Source organism: Gymnoscopelus microlampas (genome assembly GCF_963454915.1).
Source record: "Gymnoscopelus microlampas genome assembly, chromosome: 7".
Lineage (NCBI taxonomy): Eukaryota > Metazoa > Chordata > Actinopteri > Myctophiformes > Myctophidae > Gymnoscopelus > Gymnoscopelus microlampas.
Window position 1 is genome coordinate 37,206,899 of NC_139944.1, and position 18,774 is coordinate 37,225,672.

General features: G+C 40.0%; 2 protein-coding genes across 2 annotated transcripts; both read right to left on the reverse strand.

Moving 5' to 3' along the window:
- Window positions 1–1,041: 1,041 nt before the first annotated feature.
- On the reverse strand, window positions 1,042–9,403 carry LOC311048743 (stathmin-3-like). The gene is made up of 5 exons (XM_084062018.1): window positions 9,350–9,403; window positions 2,695–2,790; window positions 2,328–2,509; window positions 1,908–2,099; window positions 1,042–1,254 (listed from the first exon to the last, which is right to left on the reverse strand). Exons 1-5 carry the CDS (start codon window positions 9,366–9,368, stop codon window positions 1,192–1,194), a joined length of 552 nt encoding a protein of 183 aa, XP_083918144.1. The 5' UTR covers window positions 9,369–9,403; the 3' UTR covers window positions 1,042–1,191.
- Window positions 9,404–12,706: 3,303 nt separating this feature from the next.
- Window positions 12,707–17,345, reverse strand: arfrp1 (ADP-ribosylation factor related protein 1). The gene is made up of 7 exons (XM_084062192.1): window positions 16,971–17,345; window positions 16,124–16,211; window positions 14,762–14,844; window positions 14,352–14,433; window positions 14,095–14,165; window positions 13,852–13,952; window positions 12,707–13,029 (listed from the first exon to the last, which is right to left on the reverse strand). Exons 1-7 carry the CDS (start codon window positions 17,061–17,063, stop codon window positions 12,942–12,944), a joined length of 606 nt encoding a protein of 201 aa, XP_083918318.1. The 5' UTR covers window positions 17,064–17,345; the 3' UTR covers window positions 12,707–12,941.
- Between the last annotated feature and the right edge of the window lie 1,429 nt (window positions 17,346–18,774).

An 18,774-nucleotide genomic window follows, 5' to 3' on the forward strand; every position in this document is an offset into this window, starting at 1 on the left:
TATCAAAATGTAGTGAAAGTACCAAAAGTAGAAAGTACTCATTATGCAGTGTGCCATTTCACAATTGTATAAATTGTATGAAAATCTTTTGAAAATAGCAGATTTACAAGCAATGTGTGAGCTTGTAGATCGGCTATTTTCAAATGGCCAAAATGTATGTAGGGTTGAAGTGGTTAATGTATGTTTAATGTTTTGTAATAATAATCAAAATCTAACTAAAGTTTTCAAATCATTGTAGTGGAGTAAAAGTACATTATTTGCCTCTGAGTTGTAGTGGAGTAGAGGTAAAAGTACTGAAATTGGAAATACTCCAGCAAAGTAGAAATACCTCAAAATTGTACTTAAGGACAGTACTTGAGTAAATGTACTTAGTTACTTTACACCACTGTCTGTTACCAAGAAAAAAGGAAAAGAAAAAAAACAACAACACCTGCTCACTGCCCATAAGCAATAAGGCCAATCATCATCAATGCTGTTGTCCTAACTGTGTTATAACCAATAATTAGGGAGTTTGCATCATCTGCAATTCTTTGTCTAAAGAAGACTAAATCAAATGATCAAGTTCATCTGTCATTATAACTGGATTGGGCCCCATGCAGGCGCTGGACTGTGGCTGCTCACTACTCAGAGTAGGCTAGTTATTAAGATCAAGGTCAAGTGCAGAATCTGCAGATGACAAATTTCCCCAATGGGATGATAAAAGTAAACATTAACCTTAACCAAATTATGCTGCAATTTTGATTCTGTATAGCTATAATGTAGGAGTGTCGTCTGCTAAAACAGGATATAAAATAATAAACCAAAATACAAAAAAAAGGAAATGACAAATTATTGAGTTTGGCTCAGAATTGGACTTTATTTCAGCTATAATTGCCTCAGAGTGTCTATGAATTTGCTTTTCAGAATGTCAGTGGTGGTGAGTGAGATATATATATATATATATATATATATATATATATATATATATATATATATATATATATATATATAGAGAGAGAGAGAGAGAGAGAGAGATGATAACCTAATTTTGGTGATGATAAACTGGTTTGTGCTCTGGAATTGGAGCATGATGTTAGTGCAAACTGAACAAGAAGAGCGCATTGATCACGCTGAAGGTCTTGAAAAGTCGCATTAACTCGCATCCCAAATTTGGCAGACAAAAATAACTCAGTAAAAGTGTAGAAAATGTCTTCAACAGGAGAGATCAGCAGCCTGAAGTTCTTTGTTCCTGCGTACCTCGGCTGCGTGGACTTCCTGTGATGATAATAAACGAAACTGTCAGACACAGAATGAAACTTTGAAGAGAAATGCTTTTCTCCCCAAAAAATATATCTGCTATTGAACACCAAAAATCTTCTCGTTTGGGTTAGGGTTATAGAAATGGACACATGTCACACATTACAACAGTTGTAAAAGTTGAAAACACTAATAAAGTGTCTTTCTTGTGCTCTCAGAAATGATTCTGCGCCACTGCCAATGTACAATGATTCATTCCAGATGAACCCAATGGCATAATTATTTACTATCCTGATAACCTTGTTTTTTTCCCCAGTCAGTATCAAGGTTTCAGTATGTATCAAGGTTTCAAGGTTTTGTGTGAGGTTGTGTATATATAGTGATAAGGAGGTACAGTACGACCCAGGTATGACCAAGGTCAAGATGGGAAGGTAACTAAGGGATGACACATCGCTCACTCTTGTGGAATTTTGAATGAGCTTATATACAGTAGTAGATTTCCACTAAGGGTGTTGCCCATCAATATTACATTTCTGAGAAAACAGGCTAGTGTATCACCAAAGTTCAAATCGAAAAAAATATGATTCTTTATATACTGATATTGAATTAATTATTTATATTCAATGAAGAGAAATAGTTTAGCAGTGACCATATGCCACTAATCACAGAACCTTCTCACGGAGCCGCTGCTTGACTGCATTAAGGTGGGCTTCCCGGTTCTCCTTGTTGACCTCCATCTTGTGGTTGAGCTTTTCCTCTGCCTTCTTGCTGAAGTTCTTGCTCTCCTCGCGGGCCCTGTGGAGGACCTCCAGCTCATGCTCCCTCTTCTCTGCCAGCTGCTTCAGCACCAGAGCCTCCTGGGACTACAAGTAGATTGAGATGAAAATGGATGGAGAGAGATGCCAACGACAAGTTCACTGCATATGGTGAGATGGGACAGTCATACAACAAACTATAATTTAGCCACATGGGCTAGCTTACTGTACTACATGATCACGTGACTAACCTGGACACTACATGGCTAGCTTACTGCATGACCATGTGACTAACCTGCCAAATACATGCCATTAAGATGAATTCCATGTCTTTACCTTCCTCCTCTCTTCAGCCACCTCAAGCCTCTTCTGGAGCTCTTCCAGGGACACATCCCTCTTCAGTGGGGAGGGAAGAGGTGGGGAATGAGACTTTTCTGGGGAGCGATCAGCCACGTCCTTAAGGATCACCTCGAATGCTTGGCCGGATGCACGCTTGTTGATGCTCTTCACTTCCAGATCTGACAATGGCAGAATGTGTGATGACAGCATTTAAAATTGTGTCTTCAAGTTGTCTTTTAGACCTTAGGTAAGTTATAATACACACAATCAAATAGAGAGACATTAGACGTATTTATGTTTTCTTTAGACTTGACACAGATACATAGACGCCACGGTAGGTAGACACATCAGTAGGACCACTGACCTCCATACTGATAGATGCTGTTCGCGTGTGGCTGTGTGTAAAAGCAGGAACAGATCAGGGACAGCATGGACATCTCCTTGATCTTGTCCGTGTAGGCTGTGGCACAAGGAAAGAAAATAGTAGAGTAACAACGATAACTGCAGCAGAGCTATCATGCCACAAACATCTCCTGATAACCTGAATATCACCCATGACTGAAGTGATTATATTCTGGCTGGTCTAGTTAACAGTTTAAATGTTTCCCTCGTGTGGTTAGTGGTTAGGTCCACAAGGTGACCATTATCTGCTCCCCATATTAAGCCTTTCTTGTCTATGAGGCTTGATGATCTGGTATTGTAGCATTAAGATGAAGCTAGAGAAAACAAACCTATAAATAAAACAATATAACTGTCAGGCTTGTGAGGAAGTAGCTCTCTAACACACTTTCATTTAGAGTAGCTATGCAAAGTGTTTATTGCCCTTATTAAACCACAGACATCATTCAAAGTTACAGAAGTCTGGTTGTTACAGCTATTCAGCAGTGTGGATGCTTAATGCATTATTCATATTTTCTATTTTAAAAAGTCTGGAATATATGGTATCAAGAGTTCTAGCACACCATTAGGTCTTTTGATGTATGACCTCACAAGGGCATGTGCCCTGAGCTGCCTAGTATTTCTGGGAAATATGAAAGATGTCAGATTAACTATGATAAACATCCTTAAATGAACATTCTAATGCCTTTCATCTTTGTCTGAATTCTGCGAATTTAATAAAGAAGTCATCATGCTGAGTTGTCTGTGAGTTTCAAGTTATCTTTACTAGATCTTAGACAAGATTGAGTATGGGGTTTTCTACAACAGGATGCTTGCCAGGCAAGGGCCAAAGTACAAGGAAGTGTGTTGGATTTCGTGCCATTTAACCATTACCATTCATGCAGTTTGACCAGAACGACAACCAGGCAAGTAAGTACAGACTAAATTTAGTGCAGTATGTACTTCCTGAAGAAGACCTTGTTCGAAATGTAATACAATAAACACATGGAGCATAACCACTGTGTGGGCGTTTTTCAGTATGCAAATAATGCCATAACTTCTCTGCTCTACTGTTCTTCTCTTCTCAGGTGATGCAAAGAAAGAAATAAATAAAACATGCAAAGAAGCCATTTCAGATTGTCTGTTAATATTTAAACATTAATAAACATTCAATGCTACGTATAACCCCCAGTTAAAAAAGGGTGGTTAAAAAATGTTTAAAAGTATCAGTGGTGCTCCTGGATCAAACGCAATCAAACATCAAAGTACAATCAGTGCCCAAATTGTCTGTTTTTCTCTACTATCAGTTGAGGTTCAAATGTTAGTAAAATGTTCTTAAACATTAACATCAAGTGTACAATCTAAATAGTGTAGGGTAGTATGTTTTTACACAACTCCAATATGCAGTAGGCAGGAGTATCTTGAGGCCACTCATGATATTCGAGTATTTTGTGCAGTTTGTAAATACATCAAAGATGCTTTTATAATCCATTTCCAAAAGATGAAGCCTTGGCCTGGATGAAAGGTCATCAGGTGGTCCCCAACCTTCTTGGAGTGTTTCAACCCTTAACCACAACACTCTCCAGTTGGCGGGTCAGCAGTGATTGACCAAGTCACTGCCCCTCTCCTCCAGGTTTCCAGCTATGGACCTCTCTTTTATGCCAGAGCCAACAGGAGGCTCTCTCTGCCGCTTATCCCAACCTACGAACGGCTGTTTTCCTGTTATCAGATTCCACACTGATTGCGTTGGGAATCCTCAACATCCCACTTCCACTGTCATCAGCCATGTTGTCCACCCCTTGTCCCGGCAGTCCTGGACAAGTTGTTGGTACTTGGTTTTCTTTCTCTCTGCCTCGCAGCCCTCCTCCCATCAGCAGTCTTTGGTCCTCTTGACTTTATAATCGCTGCAGATATGATCAGGTTCATTCCCATGACGAACAAGATGGGAGAGATGGTGCACCCTACTATTCCCCTCTCCACTGGCTGCCACTTTGTTGCAAACATGGCTGACTGGAATCGTAGCTTGATGTCTCCCAGGTAATTGGTGATCATGCCCTAGATGTGATGTGGCTTTGGGATGTGGTAATGGGCACCGTTGGAGGTGCGACAGGCCCAAGGCCTAGCAGGAGGGACAATTAAATAATGGTCCATAGCTACTTGGATCAAGTTATGGGGAATCGACCCATATGCATTCGCAAAATCAAGCCAGACAAACGTTAGGTTGCCTTTCTTCTCCTTTTCTTCTGGGTAAGTTGGCTGAGGACCCTTGTATGCTCCAGGCACCCAGAGAACCCTTCCCCTCTTGATAGAGGTGTCAATATATCCATTCCGGGTCATAGGAGCTCATTCTTTTGGCAAGCACGGAAAAGACGTTTTTTTCCCTCCACACTGAGCAAGGAAATGGTTCGAAACGCGTGCATGCGTGCGATATTTTACTGTCCCAAGTTAAGAAAGAAAGAAAGAAAACAAATTAGACAGATATATGTTTAAAAAGAGATGTAGTAGCACTACACAAATTTAGTATTTGGGCGGTGTCTGTGGTGGGCACGCAGATATGCCCATATATGGACAGAATTTGTGACGTGTTGTCAACACAATAACCTCAGTAACGATGGGCAGGCTGTTAATAATTATCTGCCAGTGCATGGGCTTGTAGATATGCCCAAATACGGAGAATCCCCATGTCAGTGCAAATTGATTATGCCCAAATATGGAGAATATAACGAGAGTGAAGCAGAAATCAGATGTCACTCAGCTCAGCTACCCATGATGCCAGTATTGTGACACCAGACATGTCCATAATTTGGCATAATTCAGGCACTATGGCACATAATGCGGTCTATGCAAACATAGATTTATGGGCAGAATTCCAAGCTAGTAAACCAAAGTCCTTTGCACACCTGATAAGCTCAGGGACAGGTGCATTGGTAGCAGACGTTTAGATATAGAAATAGAATCATCCGCAAGAAAACCTTTATTATATTAAGGCAATGTTTCAGTCATGGACCTTCCGAAGCATGAGATGCTCATCAGGGCATCAGATTTATTGAGCAAGTGAAGATGGCGTGCAGGTTATTTCTATTGTATCTAAGGATTTCAAGCTAACAATCAGCTAGCTAAAAGCAGAGTAAAAGCGGTGTAGCAGCTGCAACAGCTTAAAAAAAAGGAGGACATGTTTGTAGTCTCAGATGGAGGGGAGAGAATCATGTGTCACACTTGTCTTGTGACTGATCAGTAATCACTTCCTCAATGTATTTTCAGACATGGGTACATATTTGTGTATAAATGTAAGGCTACAAGTACAGTACATTGTAAGGGTAGGTCTGTATCCACTAAGGTAACTAACTGTAGGCTATCTATTATGTCATGTTGTTTACACACTGTAAACAACATGAGATAATGAAGTGCAGTTACTTGATGTTGAAACACCCTCTCATTTGGTATCTGCCTCAAAGTCTCGGTGCCAGGTGTTTCGTGGCAGACGTCTCTCTTTCTTTTCCCTTGGGGGTTCCACTTGAGGGACTGTCTTGTGGTGTTTGAGGCTGGTTTACGGAGAGTATGGCCTATCCATCTCCAACGCCGTTTGAGGATCTCTTCCTCTGCTGTTTTTTGGTTGGTGCGTTGCCACAGTTCTTTGTTGCTGATGGTGTTAAGCCAGCGGATCTGGAGGATTTGTCGCAGACAGGTGTTGATGAATGACTGGATTTTGTTTGTGGTGTTTACAGTGGTCCTCCATGTCTCAGCACCATAGAGTATGGCTGACTTCACATTGGTGTTAAAGATCCTGATCTTTGTTGTGATGGCCAGGTCTTTTGCGCTCCAAATGTTTTTTTTTTGTTGTTTTTTTGGGAGGTAAGCTACCCTGGCCAATGACTCTCACATCAGCATCTGTTCCACCCTGCTTGTTGACAATGCTGCCAAGGTAGGAGAACTCATCAACCTCCTCCAGCACTTCGCCTTCCAGCATGATGGATGAAGTGCTGGCAGAGTTGACTCTCGGGACTTTGCTCTTCCCTCTGTGGATGTTAAGACCAAAGGCGAGCTGAGTTAGCTGCGAGGGTGCTGGTCTTTTCCTGCATCTGCTGCTGGGTGTGAGAGAGACGAGCCAGGTCGTCCGCAAAGTCCAGATCATTAAGCTGCGTCCACATTGTCCACTGTACATGTATGCCAAAAATAGACCCTTACAGGTCTATAACTCTGAGTGTACAAATGGAACCAAATGGACCTGTCCATTTCCACTCTCATAGTTACATTAACACTAATGATTTCACAGTGAAGATAAAATAATAATAAGGGTAATAATAATAATAATAATAATAATAATAATAATAATAATAATAATAATAATAATAATAATCGTATCAAATGGGGATCCATGGCCTAATTCATATCAAACTGGAGGTCCTTGAAATTAAAACGGTAGAGAATCACTGGCCGACTGTTGAGGGTGCGTGTGCTGGGAGGTCATTCATTATTGAGATGCTCATCAGGGTTCAGCTCAGCAGAAACAGGACACATAAATCTCACTGAGCAGTGTACTGAATGTTCTCTCTCACACACTCACAGGAGCAGGGTGGTGTGTTAGATAACGGAGTAAGGCTGGGCCCTATCAGCCGGTGTTCTTCAAGGTGCAGTGATTCTTTTGTGTGTGTTAAAATAAGCGTTGAATAGCTCTATATTCTGTCTGCAATCATTGCTAGAGTGTTTGTCCAGTAACAGGGATCTCCCTGTCTCTCCAGCTCTTAACAGAAAATACACTCTCAGGTCCGGATACCAATTTCATCCAATCAGGAGAGAGACCTCAAAGAGGTGAGAAGGTAATAAATGGGTACCCTTTCCTGATTGGCTGAAATTGGCAACCCCCCTGAACATGTATTTTCTTTTTTGTTTATTTAAGAGCTGGAGAGAACAGCTGTTACTGAACACTCACAAACTCAACAGAACAAACATAATGGATAACTAGCAGAATAGAGCTTTAACTTTTTAACAAAAAATAAAGAGAAAAAAAAACGTTTTGTTTTAACCAAACAATATCACTAATTTACACTACCTGTAAGTCACACGCCCGTCGCCAGTTCCCTGCAGGGAGCTGTCTACTGTCTTACAGATTATTATAGCCTTGGGTGAAACAGACCCGCTTTAGGTTGGTATAGCTATAGCACAAAGCTAAATCACTCTTGCTTTATTGCAATTCTAGTTGACCTTCTGCTCCTCTGGGGGTAAGACATTTGCACAGATGGATTCTTTGCACAGACCGTTTTTTTGCCGTTGCATTACAGATATACTGCAGGTGCGGGCCTACACTTTGAAGAAGGAAGAAAAATTAAAAAATAGGTGGCAGAATTATATTTCTGTGGTTGGTGTGCATTCACAAAGCCCAAATACTCAACAGAATGAGTCAGTGATGAGTGTGCAGGAAAGAGGTCTGTTTACTTTGAATCAATTAACTACAACTGCATCATTTCATCTGTGTCATTCTAAGCAGGGCAAGATAATTGCTAGCTACTGTAGATTTGCTGAAAACCCGAAGAGAAAAAAGTTACAACTTTGAAAGACAGAGCAAATGTGCCAGTCACGGTTCATTTGCAGGCCTCTGTCAAAAATCTGCATACATTCTGAATTCCTTCCTTTTTCTTGTAGCAAGCAACTTTTCTCAGTTGCTTTCTGAGGAGTCTAAACAGTGCCTCCAGCCTACAATGTATCTAAGAGGAACATATAGGGTATAAGGGGAACATCATTAACACAAGGAGCAGGGATTGATTAATATGTTATTCAGCAGTAAAATAATAAACATAAACGGATACATTTTTTGGTATTGATAATAGATTGTCAACCACAGTGTCATTACAATGGTAATTTACTGTATACTGTATGGGCTACTTTATTTTTAACAGGGTGCCATTTTGTAACAGAAAAATGAGCGTTGCGACGCGTTGTGAGGTTGTAGATCTGCTATTTTCTGTAAAGCTATTTCATTTAGAGTAAAAACAGAAAAGCCACTAGTATAGAGCCCTGAGGGGCATATTGGTTAAGTATATGTGTATTTAGGGTGGTGATGATGATGATGCCCTCAAAAGTGGTATACTCCATCCAGAATACTCCTGACAGTCACTATGTTGGATGCTGGATGGAATCACCTGCATGTGGCACCAACAGTGTATTTAGTTTGCCGCACTGCATGCTCAGTGTTGCTCAGTCCTGTTTTTATTACATTGCTTCTACAACATCTACCATGCTTTATGGCAGACGTTTAGACACACCTTAACATGATCTGAAAATAGGCAGGAAGATTTCTATTAAAGGAACAATATTCTGCTCTCTCTGGAAGAAACCATATAGCTTATATAGCTTATATAGCTGTTCATGGGTATGACTAATGTACAGTATGACTTTAGCAGCATTTCAGTCCACATTCAAGTATCTATGTTGTAGTTCCAGTTGCATCTGAGAGAGAAAGAGAAAATCCCAGTCGCCATGACAAGCTATAAAGATAGACACCATCTTTGTAGCTTTATGCTATCTCCATCCTTTGAATGACCTAAAGCACCACTTGAACAGTTCTAAATAAACAACCCTAGCATACGCACACATTTAACTGCCGGGATGAAACAGATTGTCTGTGTCAGATGCTCTGCTCTTACCTGACACTGTAGTGGCCATGGTTCCTATAGGTGGAGGAGGAGAGTACAGACGGATGTTGCCGGATGGAGGAGAGGAGAGAATGTGAGGGAGAAAGAGGAGGGGAGAAAGGGCTGGGCGTTTGTCTGTGCCCCTGAGTGGTGCAGTGCACAAGGCTCAACGCGTCACTCTGAACAATGGGCAGCCAGTGGGACTGTGTGTGTGTGTGTGTGTGTGGGTGTGTGTGTGTGTGTGTGTGTGTGTGTGTGTGTGTGTGTGTGTGTGTGTGTGTGTGTGTGTGTGTGTGTGTGTGTGTGTGTGTGTGTGTGTGTGTGTGTGTGTGTGTGTGTGTGTGTGTGGTAGGTAAAGAAAGGGGTTGCAACCTACCATTAGTAAAGAAGGGTGTGGGGTACAAGAAGACAGGCAGCACAACACAGCGCGCTCGCTTGCGCATACACACACGCACACACACACACACACACACACACACACACACACACACACACACACACACACACACACACACACACACACACACACACACACACACACACACACACACACACACACACAGTTACAACTAGTGTATATTATTTCCCACACACATTCTCCAATTCTTAGGATAAAGGAGCTTAAGCCCTCCCCATCTCTAATTTGAATATATACCATGTTGAAAATGATAATGGTTCCTAATGTTTAATAAAGCACACGACAGAAGGAACAACCACACTTCATCTTATTATTAGCTATAATTCAACTTATTTGTACTTTGAAAGATTTCCCTAAAGTATGACATAATGACATTAACATGAAGTAACATCCATTTTGTCATTGGTTCTGTTACATAATTATTTTTTTCAAACATAGCACTATATCACAATATCTTTTATATTAATGACCTTGCTGTTCCTTCCTACAATCAATGAGTCCCTCCTGTGGTGTCTGGTATTGGAAGGTTGACCGTAAGGAGGGTGAGTAAGGAGGGGCCAGTGGGGGTTATAGGTCATCTAGGCTGACAGCACAGGGCATGACTCACTTCTTGTGACTCAATGCTATAGATTGGGGATAAGATGCGGGCAGTCAGAATGATGGTGGAATGGATTGGATGCGTTTGCATTTTAAGAGGAAATCGTGGAAGGGGATTTTTTTTTTTACCAAATCAGCTTCAGAGAGATGAGCATATACAAAATGCCTAGTGTTTTTCTTTCTTTTATCAGTCGACATCAATCTAAACTAGGCATGTCAAAGGCAGCAGTCTAGCCATTCCAATTTGGTGCTGCAAGTCACGGTTCAATTAAATTAATCACATAATATCACCGTTCCAGAGACACTATTGATTTACCGCAACATTCATGGTGCTGTCACCCATGTATGAGGGCAATGGCAATGATTTCAAATGGCTCATCGATTCCAGCTCAAATCGGGTGGGTTTTAAATAAACCAGTGAGGGAAACTCAAATTAATAGTCACCTTTTTAGCCACCACTATCCAATGTTAGGTGTTTCAGTTGTGTCTGACTGCCAATTGGATGAAGTTGAATTGATACTCTGGCTGGACATCATGAAAAAAAGAAATCCTGAGTCCTGTACAATGTAAATTAACCGAGCATTACTTCAAAACAATTTGCAATCTTCATCACATGGGCATCATGGGTTATTAAAGTAGGCTATATATAAGTCTATTTCTTTGTCATGTATCTGATATGTTACTTAGACATCAAATTATAAATACATTAACAATATTTCTTCTACATGTAATTTGGGGGGAAAGCCTTATAAACATGTGTTCAATGTTTTAATGTCCATCTAGTTGAATATACCAGCATCATACTTACTGTAATTTAGCACATGTATTACATCTGTAGTCTCGTCTGTAACATATGGGTGGGGTAAATTAAAAAAATGGCAATGGGGATAAAAAAAAACATTAACATCAGCATCCCCCTAGCACCACCTCTAATCCATCAGAAAGACTGTCACACAGCCAATGCATTATTTACACCCTGTGCTGCTTACTCTATTCACAACCAATCAGGATAAGGCTGAGATTCTCGTGTTTTTCAGAGATCAGCATGAGGAGACACTAATGTAGTCTTTTATGCGCCTCACCTCCCAGTGAAGGTTTGCCATTGTTGGATCCATGCCAAAGAATGATTCAATGCTGTTTGACCTGTAACAGTAATCAATTTCCCTCATAATGGAGGGTAGGCCACTTCACATATAAATACCATTACAAATATTTTTCTGATTCAAAAACTCTTGTCCATGCAAATTGACATTGACAGATAACATTTTTTTTTAAACTGATGAATTAAAATGAAGGCTTTTAGGATCCGTGAGTGGGAGAGGTTATTTTGCCATAACCCTGTGTCATTGATTCAGGTTTATGAGCATGAGCAACAATTAAGGCCTCCGTGGAAGTAGCAGTAAAACATGACTGGCAGGTCATTACTAGCATTCTTCCCCTTTAGTGAATCACGTTGGCTAGACAGGAAGCCACGGAAGTAATATTATGAACCACATGTGCAAACTAATGTCTGAGTGCAGTGCATGCCATTAATGTATAGTAATAAAGACTCAATGCAATTCTTTGTTCCATCGTTTTCTCTGGACAAAACTTTTTTTCAATAGATGTTTTCCATTTTCTGTAATGTAAATAAATGTAATAATTTCCAACATTTAAATTATTTCTTTTTAAACACCTCCCATCAAGGACACGGTATGAGACCGATTGATACTTCAAATCTTAGATGTTTTTCTCATTAAAATAAATGGTACTTCTAAGTATATTTCAGATCATATGTAAATCAAAAATGGCTATACCCACTGGTTATAAGAACAGGCCACGCTCAAGAAAAGCTGTAGTCTAGTGCAATTCAGAAATGACAAATCGTTTTTTCCTTTTTAGATTTATTACAATAATATTCTATTTTTCAATGAGGACATCATTTCAGACTTGCTATACATCAAGTTAAACTTAAAAGTCAGTATAAAGTGATCCACTACAAGTCACTTCCAATGATAAAATTAGTATTGTGTCCATTAGGCTACTGGAAAGGGGGCCTTCTTTGTGCATTTAGTAACTATAGCGTTCCTGTACGTTCCCGTTAGCCCACAATTTGTAGTGAGGTCCCTTTGCATAAAATGCACAGAAACCATTCAATGCTCATATCAAATCCACCCCAGATCCGCTGTATAGAATAGATTGATGACAGGTCCATAGTTCAATATTGCAACACAAAAAAGTGAAAATGATGAAAATCTGATAAAATGTAGAAAATCACCAAACCTTGAACGAGAAAGGTTTAGTGGCAAAACAAAAGTGAACACATCCTTTGCACGCAAAGCAGGGTAAAACAAAATACTGCTTTGAAAGAAATGTTACTTTTCAACCCGGTTGGTCTGATATAAACTGATATAAATATCATGCCACTCAGTCCAAAGACTCTCATCCGAGAGGGACTTCTCGGAGCCACTGCAGAGATGCCCAAACACAAGGAGACAGGAAAGATGTTCAGGCTCCAAGGGTTTAGCTATATTGAAAGTCTTTAAGGAGGAAAGTCACAGTCACAAAATGAGTGTCAAGAGCTAGGTGTTGGTTGTCAAAGATGTCCTCTTATGTGATGTCCTTCTGTCTTGGAGGCCGGTGGATATTCCTGACCACACACTTCACCATCCACTCGATGCCGTCATTGACCCCTTCCCTGAAAGAGAAGGTAGTTTCTAAATGAAGACCCAAGGCAATATGGACAATGAAGTATCATGACAATTTTGACCAAATACCTCAATATTGATATTAAGATAAGATTTTCAAAAAATAGCCGACCTACAAGCTCACAATGCAATTTAAAAAAAATGTTAAAGTATAAAATAGGGCTTAAGATATCTAGTCTCAAATCATGCCAACGATATAAAACTACATACTGCCCAATTTGCTCAGCCATACATGCACAGTGCACACTCTTAACTCTTGTGAGTTATATCATGGCTAGTCTCTTGGGACACATTGTTGGCTCACACAATTTTCAAATGCTTCTTCCATAGTCTGTGCAACGGAAGCGCTGAAAATGCTAGGAAGCGGGTGTCCACTTTACCCCCACTTCCCTTTCGTCTTTGCAGTGACTTGTCCTACTTGCTGCTAAGCAGAAATGGAAATTCAAACATATATTTTAAATATATTTCAAAATGTATTTTTGTAAACAGACATGGACAACAGAGGACAGCTTCCCTTCACGGCTTTCAGGAGGTGTAGTTACAGACTCTATATAGCGTTTGAAGATTGTGCAATAGTTGTCTGCATGGCTTGAGAGACTATATTATGGCCATGCAGCTTTTGTGGCAGGAAGTGCACTACTTTGGTTTTTGAAAAGAGAAGCGATGACTGAGCTCACAAAACGTAATCCAGTCAGACTAATTAAACTGGATGTTTTCACCTTTATCCTGGAAGAATCATAGAACCTTACCCTGTCAGGGCAGTGCAAGGCTGCACTAGACAATCTTATCCTGGAAGAATCATAGAACCTTACCCTGTCAGCGCAGTGCAAGGCTGCACTAGACAATCTCGCTTGCCGATCTTTGGAGCGCAGTCGCTAAAAGCCGTTTTTATATCTGGCACAGATAAACAGTTCTGGGAAAGGAAGACATGACAACGATTAAAGACTAGAAAAATTAAGTATAAATCATCAACAAGACGAGGGCTATACTGTTTACAAAGCATTTAGCATACTGAATGAATAGTTAATGCCCAAAAAATAAGGATGGTACTGTACCGCTACATCTTGCTTATTGGCCAGCACGAGAAGTGGAACGCCCTCCAAAACCTCGCTGCTAATCATTTTCTCTGGAAGGAATGGCAAGTATTGTCAGATCCAAAAAGTATTTTGTGCACACACACACACACACACACACACACACACACACACGTACATGTATCTGTCTGTCTACACACACATTCATCTATGTATCTGTCTGTCTACACACACACACCTATTTATCTGTCTGTCTACACACACACGATGATACTGACCAAAGGCTTCCTTTGATTCTGAAAGACGCTCTTCATCAGTTGAATCAATCACGTAGATCACTCCATGGGATTCAGCGTAGTACTGAGAACAGGCAATAAGGACATCATAATGTGATAGTAGACTTTGAAGCAGTGACATTTACAGCTGACTGGAAACCGCTTGCAAGGACAATTTGGGAATCAATAACAGAGTGCAGGCATTACAAAAGCTACAAAAAAGGCTGCAGTCTTATGATGAGATGTCTAAATTGACCAATTTAAAAAAATGTCGAAACAGAAAAACAAAAAAAGAAACAGGCCACGCCTGATTTAATTCTGTTCAAAAATTCCAACAATATATACACAGATTCGCCAGTATGCCAGGGTAATATGGACAATATGTGACATAGCAGTAGCAATTAGCAACTTACTTTGTCCCATAATGACTGAAGTTCATCTTGTCCTCCAAGATCCCAAAACATTAGACGAGCCTTGCCCACATCAATTGTGCCAACTGTGAATGGTGGTTTATTGGTGATGGATTAATAGGTTTACATTGACAGAGCATTAGAGCATACCCAGAAGCAAGATAATCTGCATAATAATCATGCTATAATCATTTATAAGTGACCGTAGCGCCTTAGTATAAGTTGTTACCGTCCCCACTCCTTTGGGATATTTTTTGTGTCACTGTTACATTTGCACATGTCCTCTGCATTTACCCATCGTAACATTAGGAGCAGTGGGCACCATTAAGCGCCCGCGGGGCAGTTAGGGGTTTAACCCCTTTAAGACCTGAGGCCGATTCTACGTATGCCTTCTGGATCAGTGGTTCTCAAGACTTTTTCGTGCCAAGGACCCCCACATTGATATATATTTAGCCACAGACCCCCATCTGAAAATGTTTTGTGCCACGGATGCCCAGAAGAGATGATTTGTGTTAAAATCAAGACTTTCAAGATTAAAAAATAAATAGCAGATGTAAAAGGTTGCAGCGGGGCACGAAGAGACGCACAGTGAGTTTTCTGAAAAACATATGTTGTTATATACATAGCTAAAATCTAAATGACACAGATGCTTTCCTGGTTTTAATGGGTTAAGTGTCTTGTGCAGGGACACTTCCAACTTCGACTGGGCAGACCGGGGGGGGGGGGGGGGGGGTGAACCGGGGACCTTTTGATTCCCTGAAGGCCTCTATTCTCCATCTATTCAGCCATGCCCACCCCTAACACTATAGGCTTGGTAACGGGTACAGTGGGCACCTGAGACCTCTGGGCACCTTACTCATTGATTTATATTTATGTAATTAATATTTCATATTCATATTTATTTTATAAAATGGTGGCCAAATAATTTACATAAAATATATTTTAAGGCCCAATATTTCTAAATGACCACAGATTGCAAAAAGCCTGTGGATAGCCAGTGATTTTGGGCATTTAAGAAGTTGAATGGTAAATTTAGGTCTGGTAATGATGTACCACACATGTTCAAATCATGTACACTTTACATAACAACTGCAATCAATCAGAAAACCTTTCCGAACATTTTCCAAAGCATACATTTATTCTTCATCTTTTACATTTAGGAAGAAATAGCCAATTTAACACTGAGCAGGTGCCCAGAGTGCCCACTCGGCCTGTATCCATACTATATACCATACTTTATTTGGATAGCACACATAGCATATATGCAGTTCAATAAAATGCCTTAAGTTACAGAGACATACAAAATAAAACTACAGAAATAAAATGTTCTAGGCTAAAGATGTAAAACGAAATGGGTGAGCTTACTGTTCAGGCCAACAGTAGTGGTGATCTTGGACAAATTCATTCCTTTGTAGTTCTTGCTGAACTTAGTTTTGGTCTGTTCTAGAAAGGTCTGCAGGGAAAACATGTGTTTAAAAAAACAAGTGTGTCATGTACAAGTTACATTACAAGGCATCTTTATTTTACAAATCATAACACTATACTGCAGTGGTGGAACAAGTACTACATTTTTTTTACTTAAGTAAAAGTATCAATATTGCGGTGTAGAAATACTCTGTTACAAGTACAAGTCCTGCGTTTAAAAGTACAAATATAAAATATACGTAAAAGTACCAAAAGTAAAAGTACTCATTATGCCGAATGTCCCGTTTCACAAGGTATCATTATGTATACAATATATTTAAAACCTTTTGAAAATAGCAGATCTACAAATTGTAGATCGGCTATCTTCAAATAGCCCAGGTTTAAATAGGGCTGAAGTGGTTAATGTATGTTTTATAATATAATAATTCAAATCTACAAAGCAACTCGTAACTAAAGTTATAAAATAATTGTAGCGTAATTGTAGTACAATATTTGTCTCTGAGATGTAGTGGACTAGAAGTAAAAGTACCTTAAAATTGTACTTGAGTAGTACGTGTAATTAGTTACTTTCCACCACTGTTTTCTTACCATCTCAACTCATACCTACAAACCCAGGATGGGTGCAGAGTAGTCATTTCCCAAACAGCATTCTGCATACAATATACTGTGCTAGCCTTGGATCAAGACTATCATAGATGTATTCAGTCATAAAATACATAATATGATAGATAGTCTGGATCCAAGGCTAATACTGTGCAAACTAGCCAATAACTTGACAGCTACCCACCGTTTTGCCTGCATTATCCAGTCCAAGGATCAATATGCAATATTCGTCCTTTTGAAACATGTACTTATATAACCCAGAGAGTAAAGTATACATCTTTGTAAACAACTAAAGTGTAAACAAACTCGCTAACTCTGGCTAACGTTAATTAGCTACTTCAGCTAGCTCTGTAGCTCAGCTGATACGCGAAGAAGCGGCCAACAGGAGGAGATACGACTGCTGCTCATGACTGACCCAGGTTAGCCACACCGGAGTATGTTCATTTATGAAGGTTTAAAGTACATAAAATATGCTGAGAATAAAAATATACAGCTACTTTCCAAAGGATGTTTCTCTGTTCTCTTTTTGAGCCGTGGTGGTACTGTGCTGCTGCTACGTGTAGTTTAAACCGGAAGTGAATAATAATGGGGAATTGTGGGAATTGAAGTTCTTTTGATTGATTGAATACTTTATTTAGAAGTTTGTAGAGAAAAAAAGCACATGGAAGTACAGTTCAAAATACAAGGTGAACTAAAAAAATGAAAAACCCAAAGAAGCCTTTCGGATTGATTCAATAGGGGTCCTCACGTACTCGATTCATAAGACAAGTGAAGTCCAGTGGTTTGTACTGTTGTTGTAGGCTTCATCTATAGACCAATTATTTGTTTACTAACATTGAGCCTGGACGCACAGGTGATTGTTTCACGCAATCAATTCCCAACCTGTTTCGGGGTGCACTGGTTTCAGCACACCCCAACCCCCTCTTGTGTGTGTTGGCTAGTGAGACGCGTCCTAACGAGACCTGATATAATGGGTTTCGTTGCGCGCATACTGGCTGCACGCAGCCAGTATGACGTCGTCTGTTAAGGGGTCTATAGACCCCTTAACAGACGACGTCACACTAATAAGAACCAGTATGCGTGCAACCAGTATGCGTGCAATGAAACCCATTCTATCAGGTCTCGCTAGGACGCTCTTCACTAGCCAACACACAAGAGGGGGTTGGGCTGTGCTGAAACCAGCGCACCCCGAAACAACAGGTTGGGAATTGATTGCGTGAAACAATCACCTGTGCGTCCAGTCCATAGAGTTAAAAATAATGTCCAGTCTCAATGTTAGTAAACAAATAATTGGTCTATCTTCATCCTTCCTTATCAGGATTGTGATCAGTGTGTGACTGTGTGTACATCCAGGCAGTACTGTATGCCAGCTCGTCTCCACCAGACCAGTTGTTTTATTTTACATAGAGTCCAGTGGTTATTTCTAACGTTACTTCAGTTATATATAAAACGAACTGACACGATGGACTCCATTGTGACAGAAAAAAACGGTAATAACAACAATAATTTACTATTTCTACAACAATATATAGCCTACAGCCTAGTATTACTTTTTGTTAGTTAGATTTTCAGTAAGAGCTATTTCAGATCATGTGGCATTTCTTCAGTTGCAGTAGCTCATGTGACATGTTGAAGTGAACGATGCTGCTCATTATAAAACTATACCCAGAATAAGAAGGCTATTCAAGGTCATGTTAATACTTTCTTCTCAGAAAAGCTAATTTGAGAGAGCGAGAGGCTGAAACCCCACATGAACAACTGCATCAACCCTGCATTATTGCGGCTAACGCTGCATTACAGGTATGCCAGTGGCATACACAGCATCAAGTTAGGTTTACATAAGTATTTGACTTGGTGACTGCCCTCATACATTAGGCATTGCACAACAGAGAATAGAATAATGCATGTCTGTGATTTGAAGAAGATTGGAGAGAGGTGTGATTGTATAGATATCATCGCTGTGCTGCATATTCACTTGTTCAGGCAGT

Bases quoted from the DNA above. Each gene is read 5' to 3' on its own strand.
- arfrp1 (XM_084062192.1), bottom strand. From the start codon at position 17,063: ATGTATACTTTACTCTCTGGGTTATATAAGTACATGTTTCAAAAGGAC. The intron at 14,845-16,123 runs GTAAGCTCACCC...CACCATTCACAG, and splicing joins CACTACTGTTGGCCTGAACA to TTGGCACAATTGATGTGGGC. The intron at 13,030-13,851 runs GTAAGGTTCTAT...CTTCTCTTTCAG, and splicing joins CCTTGCACTGCGCTGACAGG to GGAAGGGGTCAATGACGGCA.
- LOC311048743 (XM_084062018.1), bottom strand. The intron at 2,510-2,694 runs GTCAGTGGTCCT...TGCCATTGTCAG, and splicing joins CAGCATCTATCAGTATGGAG to ATCTGGAAGTGAAGAGCATC. The intron at 1,255-1,907 runs GTTCTGTGATTA...TTATCATCACAG, and splicing joins AGCAGCGGCTCCGTGAGAAG to GAAGTCCACGCAGCCGAGGT.